The sequence below is a fragment of the Strigops habroptila genome, chromosome 8, assembly GCF_004027225.2.
Source record: "Strigops habroptila isolate Jane chromosome 8, bStrHab1.2.pri, whole genome shotgun sequence".
Taxonomy (NCBI): domain Eukaryota; kingdom Metazoa; phylum Chordata; class Aves; order Psittaciformes; family Psittacidae; genus Strigops; species Strigops habroptila.
In genome coordinates this window covers 61117705-61141277 of record NC_044284.2, presented here as the reverse complement: position 1 = coordinate 61141277, position 23573 = coordinate 61117705, and the positions used below count along the sequence as shown (strand labels likewise).

Below are 23573 nucleotides of genomic sequence, written 5' to 3'. Positions count from 1 at the left end.
ATAACACTCCACGTCACAACGGGGTTTGTGACACAGTCAGCACCAGACCCCTATATAAAGGATGCACCAGCACAGGCTGGCAGATGAGGAGACGAGCGAGCAAAGACTCAGAGGCTCCAACACACCCGCTGCATCTATGCCCCGTCCTCAGCCTCACACAGCCAGAAGCTGACCACAGCCCTTTTGCACAGGGAGAGCGACAGCACCCACTGGATCTGGCCCACACCCAGCTCACAGGAAAAGCTCAAAGGTGCCCACAGACACTCTCACCGGGAGCACCACATCATCCACATTCACCGCACCCTGTCACAGTCCCAAAGCCAGTGAGAAGGTGCCCAAAGACACTGGCAACAGCAGCGCTGCGACAGCGCCATGGCTGCAACTATTCTGGTCCCACAGGCACCTGGAAACAACAGTTGGGTGGGTGACGTTATGGACACCAAAAGAGATCCGGGCACCAGCCCTTCACTTCTCCTGCCCATGCAACAGGCAACAGAAGGCTCATCATAGGCACCAAACAGGTACAAAAAGGGCTGCACCAGCCCAGACCGGCAGCACAGGAGGCACGAGAGCGAGGGTTGAGAGTAGAGCCCTGCACGGGAAGGCCACGGCAATGTTGGGGCTGCCCACAGCAACGCAGCGTCACTTCTCCTCTGCAGCTTCTCCGCACAAGTCCACACTGGCTCCAGGACAGGGATGTAACCACACCAGGGCTCCCAGCCTCTCCCAACACAACAGTCAGACACAGAGCTCTCAGTGCCCTGCAGAACAGGTAAAACACTCCTGGTCTCTACCCCACGCTGGGTTTGCAAGGAGCTTCGTAAAGGAATCTGCAAGGGGAAACTTAAACTTCCCTCCCACTGCAACGCCCCAAAACAGATCCTGGCAGCAGCACTGGTGATATCCTGGCAAAGTCAACTCTAACACACCTGCACCACATCACAAAGGACCCAGTGACAAGCTGCACCTCAGACACTGTGAAAAGGCTGCAGGAACCCAGACTGGCACAGGACGAGGCAGACAAGACACAGAGGCTCCAACAAACCCACCTATCTGTGCCCCTGCCTCATCCTACAGCCATGAGAAGGTGCCAACGCTCATGGCCAAAGGAGGGTCCCACCACCTAAAGTATCTGTTCCCCATCCAGGTCCCACTCGCAGCCAGAAGGTGCCCGTAGACAAGGACACTGGGAGTTTTGCAGCATCCACACGATCTCTAACACATCCTCCCCCAACACCCTAAGAGACGGTGCCCACGGCCTTGGGCAAACCGAGAGCTACAGCCACTCATGTACCTCTTCCACATCCAGCTCTCTCCTGCGGCCAGATGGCACCTGCACCCATGGAGAAAGGGACTTCTGCAACACCCGCTCTTTCTGTAAGCTCGTCCTCATCCTACAGACAGAATATGCTCCTGAGGAATGCAGAACCAAAGCACCCATTGTACCTGTCTCTCATCCAAGGCCAAAAGAAAGCACAAAGGTTCCCACTGCCATGGACAAAGGGACCTCCAGCACCACTCCTGCTCTTCTCCTGCCCATGGAACAGGCAACAGAAGGCTCATCGTAGGCACCAAACAGGTACAAAAAGGGCTGCACCAGCCCAGGCCGGCAGCACAGGAGGCACGAGAGCGAGGGCTGAGAGCACAGGCCCTGCACGGGAAGGCCACGGCAATGTTGGGGCTGCCCACAGCAATGCAGCGTCACTTCTCCTCTGCAGCTTCTCCGCACAAGTCCACACCGGCTCCAGGACAGGGATGCAACCACACCAGGGCTCCCGGCCTCTCCCAACACAACAGTCAGACACAGAGCTCTCAGTGCCCTGCAGAACAGGTAAAACACTCCTGGTCTCTACCCCACGCTGGGTTTGCAAGGAGCTTCGTAAAGGAATCTGCAAGGGGAAACTTAAACTTCTCTCCAACTGCAACGCCCCAAAACAGATCCTGGCACCAGCCCTCGTGATATCATGGCAAAGTCAACTCTAACACACCTGCACCACGTCACAAAGGACTCAGCAACAAGCTGCATCCCAGACACTGTGAAAAGGCTGCAGGAACCCAGACTGGCACAGGGCGAGGCAGACGAGAAAAGACGCAGCGGCTCCAACAAACCCACCTATCTGTGCCCCTGCCTCATCCTACAGCCATGAGAAGGTGCCAACGCTCATGGCCAAAGGAGGGTCCCACCACCTAAAGTATCTGTTCCCCATCCAGGTCCCACTCGCAGCCAGAAGGTGCCCGTAGACAAGGACAATGGGAGCTCCGCGGCATCCACATGATCTCCAACACATCCTCCTCCAACAGCCTAAGAGAAGGTACCCACAGCAAACCGAGAGCTACAGCCACTCATGTACGTCTTCCACATCCAGGTCTCTCATGCAGCCAGAGAGTACCTGCACCCATGGAAAAAGGGGCTTCCCGAACACCCCCTGTTTCTGTAACATCGTCCTCAGCCTACAGAGAGCCATGAGAAAGTGCCAACGCTCATGGCCAAAGGAGGGTCCCACCACCTAAAGTATCTGTAACCCATCCAGGCCTCACTCACAGACAGAAGGTACCCGTAGCCATGGACAATGGGAGCTTTGCAGCATCCACATGATCTCTAAAACATCCTCCTCCAACACCCTGAGAGAAAGAGGCCACAGTCTTGGGCAAAGAGAGAGCTACAGCCACTCATGTACCTCTTCCACATCCAGCTCTCTCATGCGGCCAGACGACACCTGCACCCATGGAGAAAGGGACTTCTGCAACACCCGCTCTTTCTGTAAGCTCGTCCTCATCCTACAGACAGAATATGCTCCTGAGGAATGCAGAACCAAAACACCCATTGTACCTGTCCATCATCCACGGCCAAGAGAAAGCACAAAGGTTCCCACTGCCATGGACAAAGGGACCTCTGGCACCACTCCTGCTCTTCTCATGCCCATGCAACAGGCAACAGAAGGCTCATCGTAGGCACCAAACAGGTACAAAAAGGGCTGCACCAGCCCAGATCACCAGAAGAGGAGGCACGAGAGCGAGGGCTGAGAGCAGAGGCCCTGCACGGGAAGGCCACGGCAATGTTGGGGCTGCCCGCAGCAATGCAGCGTCACTTCTCCTCTGCAGCTTCTCCTGAGAAGCTCCATGACAGGGATGCAACCAGATCAGGGCTCCTGCCCTCTTCCAAACCAAGAGTCAGCCAGAGAAATTTCTGTGCCCTGCAGAACAGGTAAAACACTCCTGGTCTCCACCCCAGTCTAGCTTCAAGGAGCTTCGCAAAGGAACGTGCAAATGGAATCTCTAAAATCCTCTCCCCTTGGAAATCCCCAAAACAGGTCCTGGCAGCAGCCCTGCTGATGCCATGGCACCACCACAGCCAACAGACAGCTCATAACACTCCACGTCACAACGGGGTTTGTGACACAGTCAGCACCAGACCCCTATAAAAAGGATGCACCAGCACAGGCTGGCAGATGAGGAGACGAGCGAGCAAAGACTCAGAGGCTCCAACACACCCGCTGCATCTATGCCCCGTCCTCAGCCTCACACAGCCAGAAGCTGACCACAGCCCTTTTGCACAGGGAGAGCGACAGCACCCACTGGATCTGGCCCACACCCAGCTCACAGGAAAAGCTCAAAGGTGCCCACAGACACTCTCACCGGGAGCACCACATCATCCACATTCACCGCACCCTGTCACAGTCCCAAAGCCAGTGAGAAGGTGCCCAAAGACACTGGCAACAGCAGCGCTGCGACAGCGCCATGGCTGCAACTATTCTGGTCCCACAGGCACCTGGAAAGAACAGTTGGGTGGGTGACGTTATGGACACCAAAAGAGATCCGGGCACCAGCCCTTCACTTCTCCTGCCCATGCAACAGGCAACAGAAGGCTCATCATAGGCACCAAACAGGTACAAAAAGGGCTGCACCAGCCCAGACCGGCAGCACAGGAGGCACGAGAGCGAGGGTTGAGAGTAGAGCCCTGCACGGGAAGGCCACGGCAATGTTGGGGCTGCCCACAGCAACGCAGCGTCACTTCTCCTCTGCAGCTTCTCCGCACAAGTCCACACTGGCTCCAGGACAGGGATGTAACCACACCAGGGCTCCCAGCCTCTCCCAACACAACAGTCAGACACAGAGCTCTCAGTGCCCTGCAGAACAGGTAAAACACTCCTGGTCTCTACCCCACGCTGGGTTTGCAAGGAGCTTCGTAAAGGAATCTGCAAGGGGAAACTTAAACTTCCCTCCCACTGCAACGCCCCAAAACAGATCCTGGCAGCAGCACTGGTGATATCCTGGCAAAGTCAACTCTAACACACCTGCACCACATCACAAAGGACCCAGTGACAAGCTGCACCTCAGACACTGTGAAAAGGCTGCAGGAACCCAGACTGGCACAGGACGAGGCAGACAAGACACAGAGGCTCCAACAAACCCACCTATCTGTGCCCCTGCCTCATCCTACAGCCATGAGAAGGTGCCAACGCTCATGGCCAAAGGAGGGTCCCACCACCTAAAGTATCTGTTCCCCATCCAGGTCCCACTCGCAGCCAGAAGGTGCCCGTAGACAAGGACACTGGGAGTTTTGCAGCATCCACACGATCTCTAACACATCCTCCCCCAACACCCTAAGAGACGGTGCCCACGGCCTTGGGCAAACCGAGAGCTACAGCCACTCATGTACCTCTTCCACATCCAGCTCTCTCCTGCGGCCAGATGGCACCTGCACCCATGGAGAAAGGGACTTCTGCAACACCCGCTCTTTCTGTAAGCTCGTCCTCATCCTACAGACAGAATATGCTCCTGAGGAATGCAGAACCAAAGCACCCATTGTACCTGTCTCTCATCCAAGGCCAAAAGAAAGCACAAAGGTTCCCACTGCCATGGACAAAGGGACCTCCAGCACCACTCCTGCTCTTCTCCTGCCCATGGAACAGGCAACAGAAGGCTCATCGTAGGCACCAAACAGGTACAAAAAGGGCTGCACCAGCCCAGGCCGGCAGCACAGGAGGCACGAGAGCGAGGGCTGAGAGCACAGGCCCTGCACGGGAAGGCCACGGCAATGTTGGGGCTGCCCACAGCAATGCAGCGTCACTTCTCCTCTGCAGCTTCTCCGCACAAGTCCACACCGGCTCCAGGACAGGGATGCAACCACACCAGGGCTCCCGGCCTCTCCCAACACAACAGTCAGACACAGAGCTCTCAGTGCCCTGCAGAACAGGTAAAACACTCCTGGTCTCTACCCCACGCTGGGTTTGCAAGGAGCTTCGTAAAGGAATCTGCAAGGGGAAACTTAAACTTCTCTCCAACTGGAACGCCCCAAAACAGATCCTGGCACCAGCCCTCGTGATATCATGGCAAAGTGAACTCCAACACACCTGCACCACGTCACAAAGGACCCAGCAACAAGCTGCACCCCAGACCCTGTGAAAAGGCTGCAGGAACCCAGACTGGCACAGGACGAGGCGGACGAGAAAAGACGCAGCGGCTCCAACAAACCCACCTATCTGTGCCCCTGCCTCATCCTACAGCCATGAGAAGGTGCCAAAGCTCATGGCCAAAGGAGGGTCCCACCACCTAAAGTATCTGTTCCCCATCCAGGTCCCACTCGCAGCCAGAAGGTGCCCGTAGACAAGGACAATGGGAGCTCCGCAGCATCCACATGATCCCCAACACGTCCTCCAACAGCCTAAGAGAAGGTGCCCACAGCAAACCGAGAGCTACAGCCACTCATGTACGTCTTCCACATCCAGGTCTCTCATGCAGCCAGAGAGTACCTGCACCCATGGAAAAAGGGGCTTCTCGAACACCCCCTGTTTCTGTAACATCGTCCTCAGCCTACAGAGAGCCATGAGAAAGTGCCAACGCTCATGGCCAAAGGAGGGTCCCACCACCTAAAGTATCTGTAACCCATCCAGGCCCCACTTGCAGCCAGAAGGTGCCCGTAGCCATGGACAATGGGAGCTTTGCAGCATCCACATGATCTCTAAAACATCCTCCTCCAACACCCTGAGAGAAAGAGGCCACAGTCTTGGGCAAAGAGAGAGCTACAGCCACTCATGTACCTCTTCCACATCCAGCTCTCTCATGCGGCCAGACAACACCTGCACCCATGGAGAAAGGGACTTCTGCAACACCCACTCTTTCTGTAAGCTTGTCCTCATCCTACAGACAGAATATGCTCCTGAGGAATGCAGAACCAAAGCACCCATTATACCTGTCCCCCATCCAAGGCCAACAGAAAGCACAAAGGTTCCCACTGAGAGAAAGAGGCCACAGTCTTGGGCAAAGAGAGAGCTACAGCCACTCATGTACCTCATCCACATCCAGGTCTCTCCTGCGGCCAGACGACACCTGCACCCATGGAGAAAGGGACTTCTGCAACACCCACTCTTTCTGTAAGCTTGTCCTCATCCTACAGACAGAATATGCTCCTGAGGAATGCAGAACCAAAGCACCCATTGTACCTGTCCCTCATCCAAGGCCAACAGAAAGCACAAAGGTTCCCACTGCCATGGACAAAGGGACCTCCAGCACCACTCCTGCTCTTCTCATGCCCATGGAACAGGCAACAGAAGGCTCATCGTAGGCACCAAACAGGTACAAAAAGGGCTGCACCAGCCCAGACCGGCAGCACAGGAGGCACGAGAGTGACGGCTGAGAGCAGAGGCCCTGCACGGGAAGGCCACGGCAATGTTGGGGCTGCCCACAGCAATGCAGCATCACTTCTCCTCTGCAGCTTCTCCGCACAAGTCCACACCGGCTCCAGGACAGGGATGCAACCACACCAGGGCTCCCGGCCTCTCCCAACCCTACAGTCAGAGACAGGGATTTCTGTGCCCTGCAGCACAGGTAAAACACTCCTGGTCTCTACCCCATGCTGGATTTGCAAGGAGCTTCGTAAAGGAATCTGCAAGGGGAAACTTAAACTTCCCTCCAACTGGAACGCCCCAAAACAGATCCTGGCACCAGCCCTCGTGATATCATGGCAACGTCAACTCCAACACACCTGCACCACGTCACAAAGGACCCAGCGACAAGCTGCGCCTCAGACACTGTAAAAAGGCTGCAGGAACCCAGACTGGCACAGGACGAGGCGGACGAGAAAAGACGCAGCGGCTCCAACAAACCCACCTATCTGTGCCCCTGCCTCATCCTACAGCCATGAGAAGGTGCCAACGCTCATGGCCAAAGGAGGGTCCCACCACATAAAGTATCTGTTCCCCATCCAGGTCCCACTCGCAGCCAGAAGGTGCCCGTAGACAAGCACAATGGGAGCTTTGCAGCATCCACATGATCCCCAACACGTCCTCCTCCAACAGCCTAAGAGAAGGTGCCCACAGCAAACCGAGAGCTACAGCCACTCATGTACGTCTTCCACATCCAGGTCTCTCATGCAGCCAGAGAGTACCTGCACCCATGGAAAAAGGGGCTTCTCGAACACCCCCTGTTTCTGTAACATCGTCCTCAGCCTACAGGGAGCCAGGAGGTGCCAACACTCATGGCCAAATGAGTGTCCCACCACCTAAAGTATCTGTAACACATGCAGGTCCCACTCGCAGATAGAAACTACCCATAGCCATGGACAATGGGAGCTCTGCAGCATCCACATGATCTCTAACACATCCTCCCCCAACACCCTAAGAGACGGTGCCCATGGCCTTGGGCAAACAGAGAGCTACAGCCACTCATGTACCTCTTCCACATCCAGCTCTCTCATGCGGCCAGACGACACCTGCACCCATGGAGAAAGGGACTTCTGCAACACCCGCTCTTTCTGTAAGCTCGTCCTCATCCTACAGACAGAATATGCTCCTGAGGAATGCAGAACCAAAGCACCCATTGTACCTGTCCATCGTCAAAGGCCAACAGAAAGCACAAAGGTTCCCACTGCCATGGACAAAGGGACCTCTGGCACCACTCCTGCTCTTCTCATGCCCATGGAACAGGCAACAGAAGGCTCATCGTAGGCACCAAACAGGTACAAAAAGGGCTGCACCAGCCCAGACCGGCAGCACAGGAGGCACGAGAGCGAGGGCTGAGAGCAGAGGCCCTGCACGGGAAGGCCACGGCAATGTTGGGGCTGCCCACAGCAACGCAGCGTCACTTCTCCTCTGCAGCTTCTCCGCACAAGTCCACACCGGCTCCAGGACAGGGATGCAACCACACCAGGGCTCCCGGCCTCTCCCAACACAACAGTCAGACACAGAGCTTTCTGTGCCCTGCAGCACAGGTAAAACACTCCTTGTCTCTACCCCACGCTGGGTTTGCAAGGAGCTTCATAAAGGAATGTGCAAGGGGAAACTTAAACTTCTCTCCCACTGCAACTCCCCAGAATAGATCCTGGCAGCAGCCCTGGTGATACCATGGCAAAGTCAACTCCAACACACCTGCACCACATCACAAAGGACCCAGCAACAAGCTGCGCCTCAGACACTGTGAAAAGGCTGCAGGAACCCAGACTGGCACAGGGCGAGGCAGACAAGACACAGAGGCTCCAACAAACCCACCTATCTGTGCCCCTGCCTCATCCTACAGCCATGAGAAGGTGCCAACGCTCATGGCCAAAGGAGGGTCCCACCACCTAAAGTATCTGTTCCCCATCCAGGTCCCACTCGCAGCCAGAAGGTGCCCGTAGCCAAGGACAATGGGAGCTCTGCAGCATCCACAGGATCTCCAACACGTCGTCCTCCACAAACGTGAGAGAAGGTGCTCACAGCAAACCGAGAGCTACAGCCACTCATGTACGTCTTCCACATCCAGGTCTCTCATGCAGCCAGATGGCACCTGCACCCATGGAGAAAGGGACTTCTGCAACACCCACTCTTTCTGTAAGCTCATCCTCATCCTACAGACAGAATATGCTCCTGAGGAATGCAGAACCAAAACACCCATTGTACCTGTCTCTCATCCAAGGCCAACAGAAAGCACAAAGGTTCTCACTGCCATGGACAAAGGGACCTCCGGCACCACTCCTGCTCTTCTCATGCCCATGGAACAGGCAACAGAAGGCTCATCGTAGGCACCAAACAGGTACAAAAAGGGCTGCACCAGCCCAGACCAGCAGCACAGGAGGCACGAGAGTGAGGGCTGAGAGCAGAGGCCCTGCACGGGAAGTCCACGGTAATGTTGGGGCTGCCCACAGCAATGCAGCGTCACTTCTCCTCTGCAGCTTCTCCGCACAAGTCCACACCGGCTCCAGGACAGGGATGCAACCACACCAGGGCTCCCGGCCTCTCCCAACCCATCAGTCAGACACAGAGCTTTCTGTGCCCTGCAGCACAGGTAAGGATTCCCTGAGCAGTTCAGCCCTGGGCACTAGGAAAAGGCTGTAGCAGCCCAGACTGGCACAGGAGGAGACGGGCAAGCAAAGACTCAGAGGCTTCAGGAAACCCACCGAATCTCTAGCCCGTCTTCAGCCTACAGACAGCCAGAAGGTGCCAATGCTCACGGCCAAAGGAGAGTCCCACCACATAAATTATCTGTAATCCATCCAGGTCCCACTCGCAGCCAGAAGGTGCCCGTAGCCAAGGACAATGGGAGCTCTGCAGCATCCACACGATCTCTAACATGTCCTCCTCCAGCAGCCTAAGAGAAGGTGCCCACAGCAAACCGAGTGCTACACCCACTGATGTACCTCTTCCACATCCAGGTCTCTCACGCAGCCAGACGGTACCTGCACCCATGGAGGAAGGTATTTCTGCAACCACTGCTCGTGTAACTTCATCCTCATCCTACAGAGAGATGCCCATGCTCCTAAGGAATATAGATGCAAAGTACCCGTTGTACCTGCCCATGACCACAGACCTTCGAGAAGATGCCCACCGCTGTAGGGAAAGGCAGAGTTAACACCACCCAATGTAAGTGTACCACAATCAGGTTGCTAGATGCATGGACACTGGGAGCACCTAACACTCACCACCTCTATAACATGCTACGATCCCACAGGCAGCTGGAAGGAACATGGAGCTGTGGATAAAGAGATGTCCTCAACACCCATAATACCTGTACCCCATCCTCATCCTATAGAGAGCCAAAAGGTGCCCACACTCATGGGCAAAGGAGAGCTCCAAACCCTACTGTATCTCTCTTCCATCCAGGTCCTGCAACCAGCCAGATGATTCCCACAGCGTGGTCAATGCCTTCGTAGAGCGTTTTCCAGTCTCTTGTAACCAAAGAAGTGTACCAGTGATGAGATTGACAAGGCGTGGAAATTGACAACATGCTTCTCAAATACATTAAAATGGCACTTCTGATTTACATTATTTTGCTCTCCAGTATCTTGACACAGCATTACGTACTTCTCTAACAGGATCCTATTTGGTATTCTAAGTATAGTTACATGGAAGATATGGATAGAAAGTGAAGTATAAAAATCCCGTTAGCTTTTTGTAAGATAAAGATGGGGTTTTCCCCAGTGTTTGTGGTTGTTCAGGGCTACTTCCCCAAGTTTATCATTAATCTTAAATTAGTTTGTGGAATCAAGTGAAAACTCAGGAGAATTTAGAAGTTCTAAGTGGAACTCTGAATTCTACAGAGTCTACAAAGCTCCAATTATGCCCATTAAACTAAAAAGGCATTAAATCTATCTAAAAGAACCCCAAACCCAAAACCAAACAAACACACCCCCCCCAGCAAATATAAACCTCAACACAAATGGAATTCCTTATACCAACAGTTCACACTACAATCTGTATGTCCATCTTTTCGGTGGATGACTGCTCTGTTGTGTCTGTTGGCCAAGACAGAGTGAATACAAATAGAACACCCCCAGACACAGTCAAAACCACGAGCAGAGCCTTTGCTTCTTGTACAGCAAAACTAACACCAAAAATAGTCTGTAATATAAAGAACATGAGTAGAAAGAGCTGAGAAGCTCACGAACTTTCTTGACTGTATAGTAATGCTGATTCTGAGTCAATAGGGCCTCTGAAGATAGTTTTAAAGCCTTCATGAATCCAGAGATAAAGTAATTTAATCTATCCAAGTCAGAAGCTAAGAAAACATGAAGCACTTGCAGTGTATTCCTGTCACAGTCATGCAGTAAAACATACAAAAAATCATATGAATAGGCAAAGTACCACACATATACACAGACACATGTATGTATACACTTGAAAACCAACACAAATACACAGTAAAAAACTAGTAATATATATGAGAGCATCTACATTAAATGAATTCATCTTGCTCTCACTCTTTCCAAGTATTTTCAAGTGTTTCCTTTCATGCTGAACCCAGATGTTCAGTCTATTGTTACAGACTATAGTACCCCACACATAAACTGGCCTTATTCCAGAGTCAGAAATCAAATTTGCAAGATAATGGGACAGTAAAGCGCAGTTTTTTTGCTCCTTAGAGGGAGGTGTCAGAAACACCCTTATCCTCACAAAATCCTGATATCAGTCTATGACAGCTACTGCATTAAGATTCTGTCCTGAAAACCAAGGTTGCCTCAGGAGATAGCCCAGGCTGTGGGACCTCTGGTGATCTGGAAGGACAGGAACATGCAGAGAAATATTTGTCCATTTCTGTACCTCGCAAGCACTAAAACTCCATGAATCCCCTGTTTAGAGAATTCATTTGTAAATGGAAGCTCAGACTTTAATAATTCGGGAATTAATTCAGGACAACATTTCCTTCAAAGAAGGAAATAATGGCTCGCGGCTTGTATTACCTGACACAAATGCAGCAGAAGCTAGGTACGTTTTCCCCTGATCATGTCACAGGCACATGTGGTTTCCCCTAAGAAAGGCCTAGGACCAGGACATCAAGGAAATCAGACAGTTGGGGTTAGCTTTTCCCAAAGAGACACTAAGGGAATACACTGAGATACACCACAGTGGACCAACCTATTTCTGGCTGACATCAGTGGAGTTTCCAGCTTTCCACTGGTTTGAGTAGAAGGCGACAAACTATGCAGCCAAAAAGGCACTGAGGGACCATCAGGCTACGTGATGGCAGAGAAGTTGATGACTTCAGACATGGCAGATGATGTTCCTCACCAGTTTCACCACAGAATTGAAATGTATGACACTGCAAGATTGTAAGTTCTTACCTGTTCTTTTATTTCTGTCCACGTAACAATACTTGATTTCATAATCTTTAAATAAGTCATGGATTTCCTGAAAGAGAAAAGTACAAGTAACATCAGATAAATAACTCAATAGACCACATAAGTGTATAAATCCATCTTCGTTTAAAAAAACCCAAACCAAACAAAAAACTTACCCAATAAACAGAAGATTTCACCATAGAAACACTACCAAACATTTGTTTTTAGAGCTGGTTATACTACTGCAGCAATCACATGAAAAACTGGCTTACTGAGTTTGATTAATTTACTTTTCATTACATAAAGTCACATAAGCACAACAGGGTCTCCTGCTGAGTGTGTTTTGATAAAGATAAATAACATCACAGCTCATGAGATAGCAAAACCCCCACAATGTCTCTGAAGTACAGCTAAAATACCACACAGGCAAGAAATACCGGCAGCATCACATCATGCAGTTTACTGCGGGCAGGCAATGCTCTCATGAAATACAACAGTTGCTTTAGTTTCCTCTAAGTGCTCAAATTCACTTTAACATATTTTACTCTTTCAATAAATATTCTTTCAACCAGCAGATAGATAATTGCATCTCAAATACCCCCTGGAAAGTATCCTCTATCAGTTACTTCACAGATGCTCAATGAGGAATCAATCCCAAGAGCACTATTGGCTCCTACTAATTAATGGGAAGAGAGTAGGAGTGTGGGAGGGGTGGTACAGGAGCAAGTGTAAGAAGTGTGTACCAATTTGCTGTAGCTACTCCTCACCAAGAGCTAGGTGTATGCACATGCCCAACAAAACCTATGATTTAGTTCAGTGGTGAGAATGCAGAGATGAACATTAATCCTCCCCAAGAAGAAACCACGAGTAGTAACCTGGATTGGTTTAGTTGGATAAATCCCATACACAATAGCAAAAGGCCATTTGAGTAAGCAAAATAATCAACCAGCTTTGTGTGAAAGTTTAACTGCAGCCCATTTCCAGTTGCCCAGCCTACATGCCAGTTTGCTAATTCAATACATATACCCTAAAGGTTAATTGGGTTCTCCGTGACCGGTATCAGGTATATACCTTTTAGTCAAGCGAGCACCAATCTCTAGTTTCAGTACTTAACAGCTGTCAAATACTGCATTAATAAAATATGGGAGCATTTCTCCAGCTCCCAGACATTCTCTAATGGGATGTGATGAGGATGTGGCTTCTGAAGAGCAAAATAGGCCAGGCACAATTCAAATATTCAAGGCCAGCAGGAGATTTGACAGTAGACATCTCTCTAACAACAATTAGAGGGTAGTTCTTCTCAGTCATGAGAGGCTGAGAAGACACTTTGCAGAGTTTTGTACAGCTCAGCTGTATTGTGGCACTGAACACTCCACAAAAGTTATTTCTGTCCCACTTCAAAAAAAGGGGACACACTGACCTTTTATATTTTCTATATTACAAGAGTAACTCTGAAAGTTTCATAGGATTAAGTAGCACGAAACATTCTTTCAAATGGCTCTGAACACTGTTTTGAAAGTTGTCTGTGAATCAGATGATTCCACATGATTTCCCAGTAACTGTTTGAAACTTGAATTGAGAGGGAAAACAGCCTGCACTGAACACTGTGGATAATAATGAGGTCTCATGCAAAAAATGATGAAAACATACGGAAGACTTAAAATGAAAACCTAATTTAAGGCGCCTGGTCTTGTGCTCTCCTGGCCCCCATGGCAGGGCTCAGACCTTTACCCCTGGAACTGGGTTTTGTTGTATTTCACTGAAAGCATTTTTTACATAAAGCCTGTTTGTGACAATTAACAAAAACAAAACACACTGTGCCAGCTCCTGAACAAATGTATATTCCTTCAAATCAGCTATGTAAATACCCGTGTGCATTAGACTAAGGTTCTTCATAATATTTTCATAATTACTAAGCCAGCTTTTGAACTGAGGCACTTCTCTAAACTTTACCTTTAACATTTCTCAGCACTTGGGTCTGCTGGAAAAGAATGAACACTTCCACTGTTTTATTGTTGTAACAGTTCTTATTCCTGACAGTTCAGAGACAGAACCATCAGGGAAAGCAACAAGAACACTTTACCCGCTGTTCCTAACCAGCTTCTGCTCTGTGCCACCAAACAGTGTACACCAACAGCAGTGAACGCAGTTGGTCCCTTTGGTGTATGCAGCTACCTGGTATTTGGGCCATGAAGGAGTGTTTACTCCAGGAGCAGAAACGGGTCATCCAAGCCAGGTATATTCCCTGGTGCGACCCTGTTAACTTGCATGGAATGTAAGCGGAGGGCTGTTTCCCTGAGCACAGCAGAAACAAACAGCTGCGGTTCATTCCCATTCCCATTCCCAACCTCCTGCTGGCTCATGCACCCGGAGCACCCGGCCTCCACACCCCTGGCCAGCTACATCAACCCTCTCCCCATGCTAGGACTTACCACCACCATGGCACATATCCATGGAGGAAGTGTCACCCCTACCTATGCTCTGCTGCAGGACAACCTTTCACCCTCCCCAGGTTACCCTTAACATGGTACTGCCTTGTGCTGGGCAACACCACAAGCGCTCACCACTTCCTATCACATGAGGTTTAGTAAAGCTGTAGTAATAAACTCAGTGGTGGTACCACGTGCAAGGAGTGGCTGCCATCCCCAGTGCCAACACTTTGCCCATGGTCACAACATCCACATCCAAACCACTTGCTGACCACTATTAGTATTTTTTCCACATAACATTTACAATATGCTTCTCCTAAAGGATTTTTTCCCCTTCTATAAAGGAATCAATCTACTAGTCTAAAAACTCAAAAGTTTCTATAACTGCTCAAGTTCACTTCAACAGATTTTCCTTCTTTCAATGAATATTCTTGCAACCAACAGATAACTGTGCCCAGAATACCCCCTGGAATGTATCCTCTATATTTTATCATTAATAATCAGGATTTATCTGGTTTAACTGCACCATATTAAGTCTAAACAAAATGGCAACATCACCAGCATGCTGCAGGTTGAGCTGCCATGAGAGTCACACACTGAATGTCAGGCTAGATGATAATATTTTGACACCAAAACTTGCAAGAATCTATCAAGCTTTGTGGCAGACATACAGCAGCCGTGGATCCTGTGAAGTTTCTAACACAAACACTGTTTATAGAGGTGCCTATCTTGGCTCCAAGGAGCGACCCAAAGTTTGCTCCTGAACCTGATGTAGAAATTGGCATCATCTCTTGGGCATGGAGGTGTGTTTGTGCCCGAGCAGTCCCTGACAGCCAGATCCCAGAGGATGTGTCCCTGGGCAAAGCAAGGCCGATACATATTGCAGGAAGGGAGAGGAGGAAAGAAAACAGAGGGGAGGGTTTGCTCAGAGTAACAGCACTTGCATAAACACATGGGCCATGCCAGCGGCTCTAGTTAAATATGTTGGAACAGAAATGTAACCTATAATACTTAGCTACTATACAGCCCCTTAAACCTTCAAAGTTCTTGTAACCAGACTTTGAAAGGTGGTTAATCTTAGCATCTGTAAATATTAAAACCCTAACTAGAAAATAATCGGCTCATACTTCAAAATCAGCAGAAAAAGCAAAACTTACTACATTCAAGGGAGTTTAAGAGAAACCAGTAGTAAATACAGGCTGAATATGCTTTAAAATGTATTATTTATTACTGTAAGAAAAGTGGTCTTGAAATACTTCAGTTCTTGGCCTGTCCTGTCTTGTCTTGGGTAGAAAAACGTCAACAGGAGTTTTTATCATGTACCATCAGTTTGAAATTCGCCTCTCTCAAACGGACAGAATTCCTGCCTCCGAGAGGATCTGCCTCTATGGTTCATTACCTGCACTGCTTTAAATGCAAAGAAAGGGAGTCTTTGACAGGCACATTTGCCCTATTTATCAAATTAATAAAGCCCAATGTATTATTTCTAATAAAATCAGCTTTTCATACCCAGGATCTCACAGTGCAAGAGAAGAAACATGTAAGAAATACTCAATCATCATCTGGAACAACACACCCTGTATATAAAGCCTACAGCACCCTAAACTCTCTCAGGATATAATACTGGATTGTGTTCTTTTGGCAACAAAACTATTTAACAATTCTAACGGTGCCTGGCCAGATTTCTACAGTTCACTTTGGTGGTGCTTCCAATAAAAACACTCCACAAGCCTGGTCTATAACTTGGCTCTCATTAAGTAGCTGAAGGCCTAAACTTCACATGCATGTTCTTGAAACAGGAATCAATTATCTTTCAAGTAGCTGAACAAAATAATATGTTTGGCTAACAAAGGACTTTGAAATCATCTCGTAACTAAAAGAGACTTTGTTTTCAATTGTGCAGGAAGCACAGGGAAGAGGAGGACTTCTGAGGCAAAAGCTTTATACAATGATATAATGGGGTGTTCATTTAATTTTACACCACTAAATCCCTGAGTCCATGATACAACACGTGGATTTCACTGCAGACATAAAACTAAAAACAAAAAAAGGAGGGCGAAAAAAAAGGTAGTAAGCAACAGAACATCAACACAGTTTAAAGTAACAATCTGAGGGGAAATCCCAAAGGCTTTGTTGGAGAGTAAGAAGCAGAGACCAGAGCACCAACAAGAAGGTCAGATAACAAAGCACCAGGACTGATGCAAAGTGCAATAAACATCTCCTGTCTACTTATGACCACAAAGGTTGGAGGTCCTTGAATTTTCAGCAACTGGGCATCGACTGCCAGATAAATCTTCCCTTGCTCCTAACAAGCACAATGGCAAAGATTATGCTCACTGTACCATACGGTATGTTCTCCTCTTTGACAGATTTTCAAGGTTTCTTTCAATGCTGTATTAAAGACAGTCCTCAGATGAGCAACAACTGCAGGATCAAGTCCAAGATATGTAGCAGATGTCTATCTGCCCAGGCATCCAGGAATGGTGAGCACTGAGGAGTGTCCTAAAGCTCAGCACGTGCCCTCTTCACATCCATGAACAGTCACAAACTGTGACACCTGAAATAAACCCAAGCCTGTGATTCTAGGCCATAAACTGCCTTTGGGGCAAATCTCTTTGTTTAAGAACTGACGCACTTTTGTAAGATCATGCCCTCCAAAGATCTTTACTAAAGTAATATAAGAAAACGTTAAGACAGAAGAACAACAGTTTCTCAGGAAACTTGTGATGGACATGGAATGAAAAACATATTTCTCTGATCTTCCAGAGACATATTAGTGTTGATAAAAGGAACACTATGAACTGGAAATCAATTCCATCAGCCTGGGTATACTGGGCGGTATGCAAGAAAAATGAAAGATGAAAAAGACATAGAAGAGGTAACATGAGAGAGCACAAAGCAAACGAAAAGCAATAAAGAAAATCAAAAAGCACGTACATCCTAAGGCATGAAAGCTACTCACTATCCAGCAAATATGCCTTTCATGTTCAGGCAGTGTGACGAAGGACTAACTGAAACACAAAGGCCCCTTCTACTTAAACGTCTGGCATCCAACAGATTGGGAGAGAGCACTTCCTCAAATCAGCACACTTCATTAAAGGCCTTCCATCAAAAAGAACCAAGGAAAAACTGTGGTTAATCCACAAGGCAAAAAAGAAAACCCACAACCCCACCAGAAATAGCATCCTGCTAAGTAGTGATTTGTCTTTTGATCAGGAACAGACCCCAGTGGAAAAAAACTGAAACCTGGACAGTTACATCAAGTCCCAAAACACAAAATAAATCCCTGTCCCGGCTGGACTGCACCAGTTTCTTATCAACACCCCAATGTTTTGTCTTTCTTTAGGTTCTGTCATGCCAAAGAAGAACTACAGGGTATTAAAATAATTAAATCAGCCCTACTTTACTGCATGTCCTACATTAAAATAGAACACCCCCTCCAGAAGATTTATTTCCTAGCCTCAGATGTTCAAGAAGAAAAGCAGAAATGTGCATGTAATATGGTGTCATTTAAAGATAATCAAACACAGAAAAAACTGGTTGGAAGCAAGTGCATCTGCTACAGCACTGGCTCCTCAGCTGGGACAGCCACGGCTCCTATGGGAGTTATCAGACTTAAATAAGGAACCACTAACAGGGAAAAAACAATGACTTGTGGGAAATCAAAAACAATTCTTCTAATCCATCAGGGTAATTACAAAAACAAACAGAAACTGATTTGCCATATAATATTCCAGCAAAATAAAACTTCACATTTAGTAAGGTACTTACTTCACTTACACTCTGGTCATCCTGAAGTTCGCGGCATCTCCTTACCAGTAAAGGAGAGAGGAAGTTATTGTTTCCTGCCCTCCCTCTGCCCAGAGCAGTCCTCCTGCCTCCCAGAGCACTCAGAGCAGTTTTAGGGTAGCTCCAAGGACCTTTAATTTGTGATACATGCCTCTGAACATCACATGTGATTGCGTTCCTTGCCATTGACACGGATTAGCTGATTCATCAGAGATGAAGGTGCAGGGAGATGCAAACACAACAAGGCAATCACAAGAGACATCCAACCAAGAGACTGCCAATTCATTGCCAAGCACTGACGAGAACAGAATAAATTACTGCAACCAAGCTTACCTTTAAGTCTCTTGGCAAAGATTCTTGATACAAACATCACACTACCACAACACTGCATCAGAGGCTATTGATGCTGACAAGATCCACTACCTGACATTTCTGAGTCTGACACCAACGGGACAATCTTGTCTGTCTTACTGTAAAACATCACGTATCACCGCCCTGCTAGGATTCCTTAGATCCTGTTTACAGCCCTTCATCCTAATGAAGCCATAAAATGATTACTCCAGTAAGAGCACGTAACACTTCCCCGCTGTTGCAAGAAGAATTCCAAGTTAGAAGAGTATGTTCTGCAAAGGCTGTGAAGGCTGGTATGGAGTGTAATGTTCTTGATGCATTCCTTGATGAAATGGGAAGGCCCGTTGTGACCCTCTGTGCAGCCTGGTCCATACTCAGTACTGAATTCTCTTTAAAACAGAAGTCACTGCTACAATATTATCTCAAAATCTGAAGTACTTTCAGAACAACACTCAGGGGTCCCATATTCTTGGTACATGGAGTGTTATCACATTACACATCTCCCTGAGCTTTGGAGCAAGAACATCAGATTGAGAGGAGGAGTGTCCCATAAGTAAAGCAAAATACCGAGCAGATTTTGAATACAGTTTGCATATAGCTACAGGATAGAAAAACATCAGATCGAGGGAGAGAAAACATGACTTTAAAGACAGGAATTGATCTGGTAGGCTGTTTTACTCACAACACTGCTAACAGGAATTATAGCAGTAACAAGTGCATTTCTGTCTCATTTTATAGGGTCAGCACTCTAAAAATTAACACAAATCTGCACAGATATCAATGGTGCCTCATCTCAAGATCTAGGGAGGTCACAGCAACAGTGTATGTCCATTTTTAGGTCATTATCATACCACACGTTGGAGAACATGCACAGTTCAGGTACTGTGCTGGTGGAATCAAACAAGGATGAATATGGGGAACTAACTGGCAGTTCTGGAAGATTTCACCACGACAGGTCAGTACAAACTCAACTGGCTTGCCAACTAAATGGTAAATGTTGACTTTGCCTTCAAAGAACAGCAAAGGTGCTAACAGAAATGTTTACTGCAGATCTGTCACAAAAATACCTTTCTCCATGCCTGCAGTGAGAGAATTGCTTGAATAAATACCAGTCCTACAAGGACACATTTGCAGGTTGAGCTATAAAGCCCAACACAGAAAGAATCTTCTTGACATAACTTTGACTTAATTTGTTTCCCCTTTGGATTTGTTTCATACTGACACTCAATGAAGAAAGCTCACAGGGGAACGCTGACTTACTTGGTGTGACAGACTGCAAAGTGCTTTCTTCAGGCTGCCCTTCCTCCTGAAAACAGGCTTTGGACTTCCTTAGGAACACAGATGTTGCCAAATGCATTGAGAGAGAAATCTCACTTGCCAAGATTCAAACGTGAGCAACCTTTGCCCCATAAGAATAGCCACCCAGCATCCAAAGTGCTGAATGCTTCTGACACTTCAAGGTCTGTTTGTTTGGTTTCTAAGACTACAAACTTGTGGTACTCTGCTTCTGGTTCAGAAACTTCATGGCTAAGGCACATTTCTTCTGTGGCCTTAAGAGTAATTTGGTTTTAATTGAGTTTAGCACAGGTGGAACTCCAAAGGTAAGAGAAGATTACAAGTACAATAATAAAAAAAGTTAATATGTAGCTACAACTGGCTCAGGAAAATGTCTGTAACCTAATTTCACTCTTCATGTAATGATAACAAATGATAGCAAACCCACCACCCCAATGATTCAAGATGAGTGATTTCATTTATGAAAACCTATTCTGGAAGACTTTGCTGTATTTTAATGATGCATCTCTTTCTCAGTGGTGAATAAATTGGCCGGGTTAGCAACAGTTATCTGATTTTACTTGGCTAATCAACCATTTCAAGAAGAAACCAGCAGACAAAACACATATGCAGTGTTTACCAAGGGTGTTAATTTCACATAAGAAATGGTAAGTTTCATGGTAATTTAATGACAGCCAAATACACAGGTATACTTAACATACCTGACCACAAACAGACTTCTTTCCAAAAGTGCTCCAGGACAGAAACTTCCTCCCTACAGCACAACTATCCTGCCTTTACATGCCAACAGCAACAGCTCAATGATGTTAACAATTAAAATGACATCTTCTGAAACTGTGTTTGAGGAGCTGTACATGGTGGCAGTGTTCTAGCCTATAACAGGGGAACATCAGAACCTGACATGTGGAGAAGAAGGCATCCAAGTGCCACTTTTAAAGTCATCAAAACAAAATGGCAAACTTCCAGAACACTGTGAGGCTGCCAAACCAGACCTTCACGCTAGTATTTCTCTGTAGCATTCTTTGTCTGACTGAGCAATGCCAAACTTGACAGCTTCCATGCAGGCGAGATGTGCTTTTAACCATGTGAATTCATGAAGTACCTGCTGCGTGCAACAGGAATAAGTAACACAACTGTTTGAGTGTCAGACAAAGTGATCCTGTTCTGGCTATCCACGGCAAGCATCGTGTGATACGGCAGTAAGCTCGCTCTGTCAACACAGTCACTGTGCTGGCTTCTTGAAGTGACGATGAAGATTAGCAGGGTTTTCCAAGCTGTGAGTTTGCTCATTGATTAGGTCATTAGGTTGCTATAAATGGAGGTGAGGCTCTCCATGTAAACATCGTGTAGGATCATAGCGAAACTGTCAAAATCTAAAGCTCTAAGTACCTACAATCACACTACAACACGGCCAAACAGACTGAAAGGCACCATCTACATAGGAACAAAACATCAAGTGCAGTGGCAAGCTGGGTACTCTGGCTCAAATTACACTGATCGCTGAAAGATTCTAACATGAAGGGTCCCTTTCTAGTGGAGATACAGAGAAAATAATAGTGTACATGTGCTGCACTTACCCATAGGTAGTAATATTGCCTGTGCTTTAGAAGGAGAAGGGAAGAGAGACAAGGAACCGTTTAGAATAAAAGCTGTAATTATATTTTTTATACTTGTGCATCAAGTTGAACATTAAGGAGTTGGTGAAGCGACTGCACAACTAAATCACCTCAAAATCTGACTCACACGCATTAGGTTTAAGAGTTCACTGATCTTCTCCTACAAATAGCAGTAATTTGAGCATAATTTTCCTAAACCACCAACAGATCGCAGGAAAACACTTTCCCTGACTACACACTGCTCACCTCAGAGGCACAAAAAAGCCAGGCTTGAAGCTTTTTACCTTTGATTTCACACAGAAACTGGATGTGTCGCAGGATCTTCAAGTCACCCTGCCCCTCTGGAGATGGCGAGCACACAGGTGTCACCTCACCAGTACCACTAACGGCCCCACCGGCCGCTGCTTCCCCTCAGCAGCAGCCACACAAGTGTAATTAATTAGCGCACTAATTAGCCCGGCTAATTTACACACCCTGTGCAGAAAAATGCGCTGCCCCTCATATCCCCCCCGTTTGCCGTGGGCTGGGGTTGCTCCTTCATGGCCTGGAGCCCGACCCCGGCTCCCACAGGCGGGGAGGAGAGAGCCGAGCCCGGCCCGGCGTCACCCCCCGCGGGTGAGGGCGACGGTTCCCGCCGCGGGGAGGACGAGCTGGAGCCGCTCTCCGCAGGCACCGCGGCTACCGGCACTAACAAAGAACGCGTCGGGAGGAGAAGCCCGAGCGGACCCGCGGCGGGAGGAAGGGGAACCGCAGCCCCACAACTCCTCGGGGACGAAGAGCGCGGCCGCCGCTCACCTCACCCACACCGGCCCCGGAGGAGCGGCTCCCCCGCGGCTCCCGGCCCCGCTCCCCGGGGCACGGCCCCGCCTGAGGCGGCGGGAGCGCGGGCGGAAGGGAGGCGGCGGCGGCGGCCGTACCTGGCTGCTGCTCTCGGCCGGCAGGTTCCTCAGCAGGATCTTGCGCCTGTTGCTCAGCTCCCGCCGGGTGCTCTCCAAGCGCTTCGCCACCTCCTCGGGGCCCAGCGGCGGCCGAACCCCCCGCGGCGGCTCCGCGGGCAGCTCCGCGCCGCGCTCGGCTGCTGCCGCCATCTTGCAGAGCGAGCGGGGGGGGAGCCACGGTGGGCGGGCGGGCGGCGGGGGAAGCCGCGGGGCACGGCACGGCCCGCCGGCGGGGCGCGGGGAGCCGGGAGCCACGCCAGGCCCCGCCGCGCTCGCCGCCCCGCCCCAAGGGTGGGCTGCGCCCGCCGCCCGCTCGGGGGAGGCTGAGCCCCCGCAGCGGCGTCTCGACCCGAGGGGGGTGTGTGTGGAGGGAGTAGTGCCCCACATGTGTGGGGATAAACGTGGGTCTGAGGGTGATTTTCTTCCCCATAGTTGTGTATCTTGAGTTCAGGTCTTAGGAGGAGAGTTTGAGGTTCCAAAATCACCCCAAGAGCCACCTAATGGAAGTCAAGGCCCGGGCACTGTCCTCCTCTGTCAGTGAGGCATGATGTGGCTCACCTCAGGCAGAGGGCATCGTTTCCCTCAAGTCCTACTGTCAATTCCTTGCTTGGGTACAAGTCATGGAATCATAGGATCAACTGGATTGGAAAAGACCTTTAAGCTCATCAAGTCCAACCATTCCCCAGCACTGCCAAGGCCACCACTAACCCATGGCACTGAGGCCTCGGCTACACGGGGTGTGAACACTCACAGGGACGGTGACTCCAGCACTGCCCTGGGCAGCCTGTTCCAATGCCTGAGCACCCTTTGGGGAAGGAATTGTTCCTCAGCTCCATCTAAACCTCCCCTGGTGCAGCCTGAGGCCATTTCCTCTTGTCCCATCCCTTGTTCCCTGGGAGCAGAGACCAGCCCCCTCCTGGCTCCATCCTCCTGTCAGGAAGTTGCAGAGAGCAATAAGGTCCCCCCTGAGCCTTCTCTTCTCCAGACTAAACCCCCCAGGTCCCTCAGCCGTTCCTCATCACACTTGTGCTCCAGGCCCTGCACCAGCTCCGGTGCCCTTCTCTGGCCCCGCTCCAGCACCTCAATGTCTCTCTTGCAGTGAGGGGCCCAGAACTGACACAGG

The 23573-nt window shown here is 49.1% G+C and overlaps 1 protein-coding gene across 9 annotated transcripts in view; it reads right to left on the bottom strand.

Annotated features, from left to right (window-relative positions):
• The window catches only part of RAVER2 (ribonucleoprotein, PTB binding 2), a 54128-nt gene extending 31503 nt beyond the window's left edge, over nucleotides 1–22625 (bottom strand). For all 9 annotated transcript variants that reach the window (XM_030494794.1, XM_030494796.1, XM_030494797.1 and 6 more), the window contains exons 1-2: nucleotides 22430–22625; nucleotides 12035–12101 (exon numbers count right to left, since the gene is read on the bottom strand). In XM_030494794.1, the coding sequence (XP_030350654.1) occupies nucleotides 12035–12101; nucleotides 22430–22600 (238 nt within the window). In that variant the 5' untranslated portion in view covers nucleotides 22601–22625. The remainder of the gene's footprint in view (nucleotides 1–12034; nucleotides 12102–22429) is intronic.
• Between the last annotated feature and the right edge of the window lie 948 nt (nucleotides 22626–23573).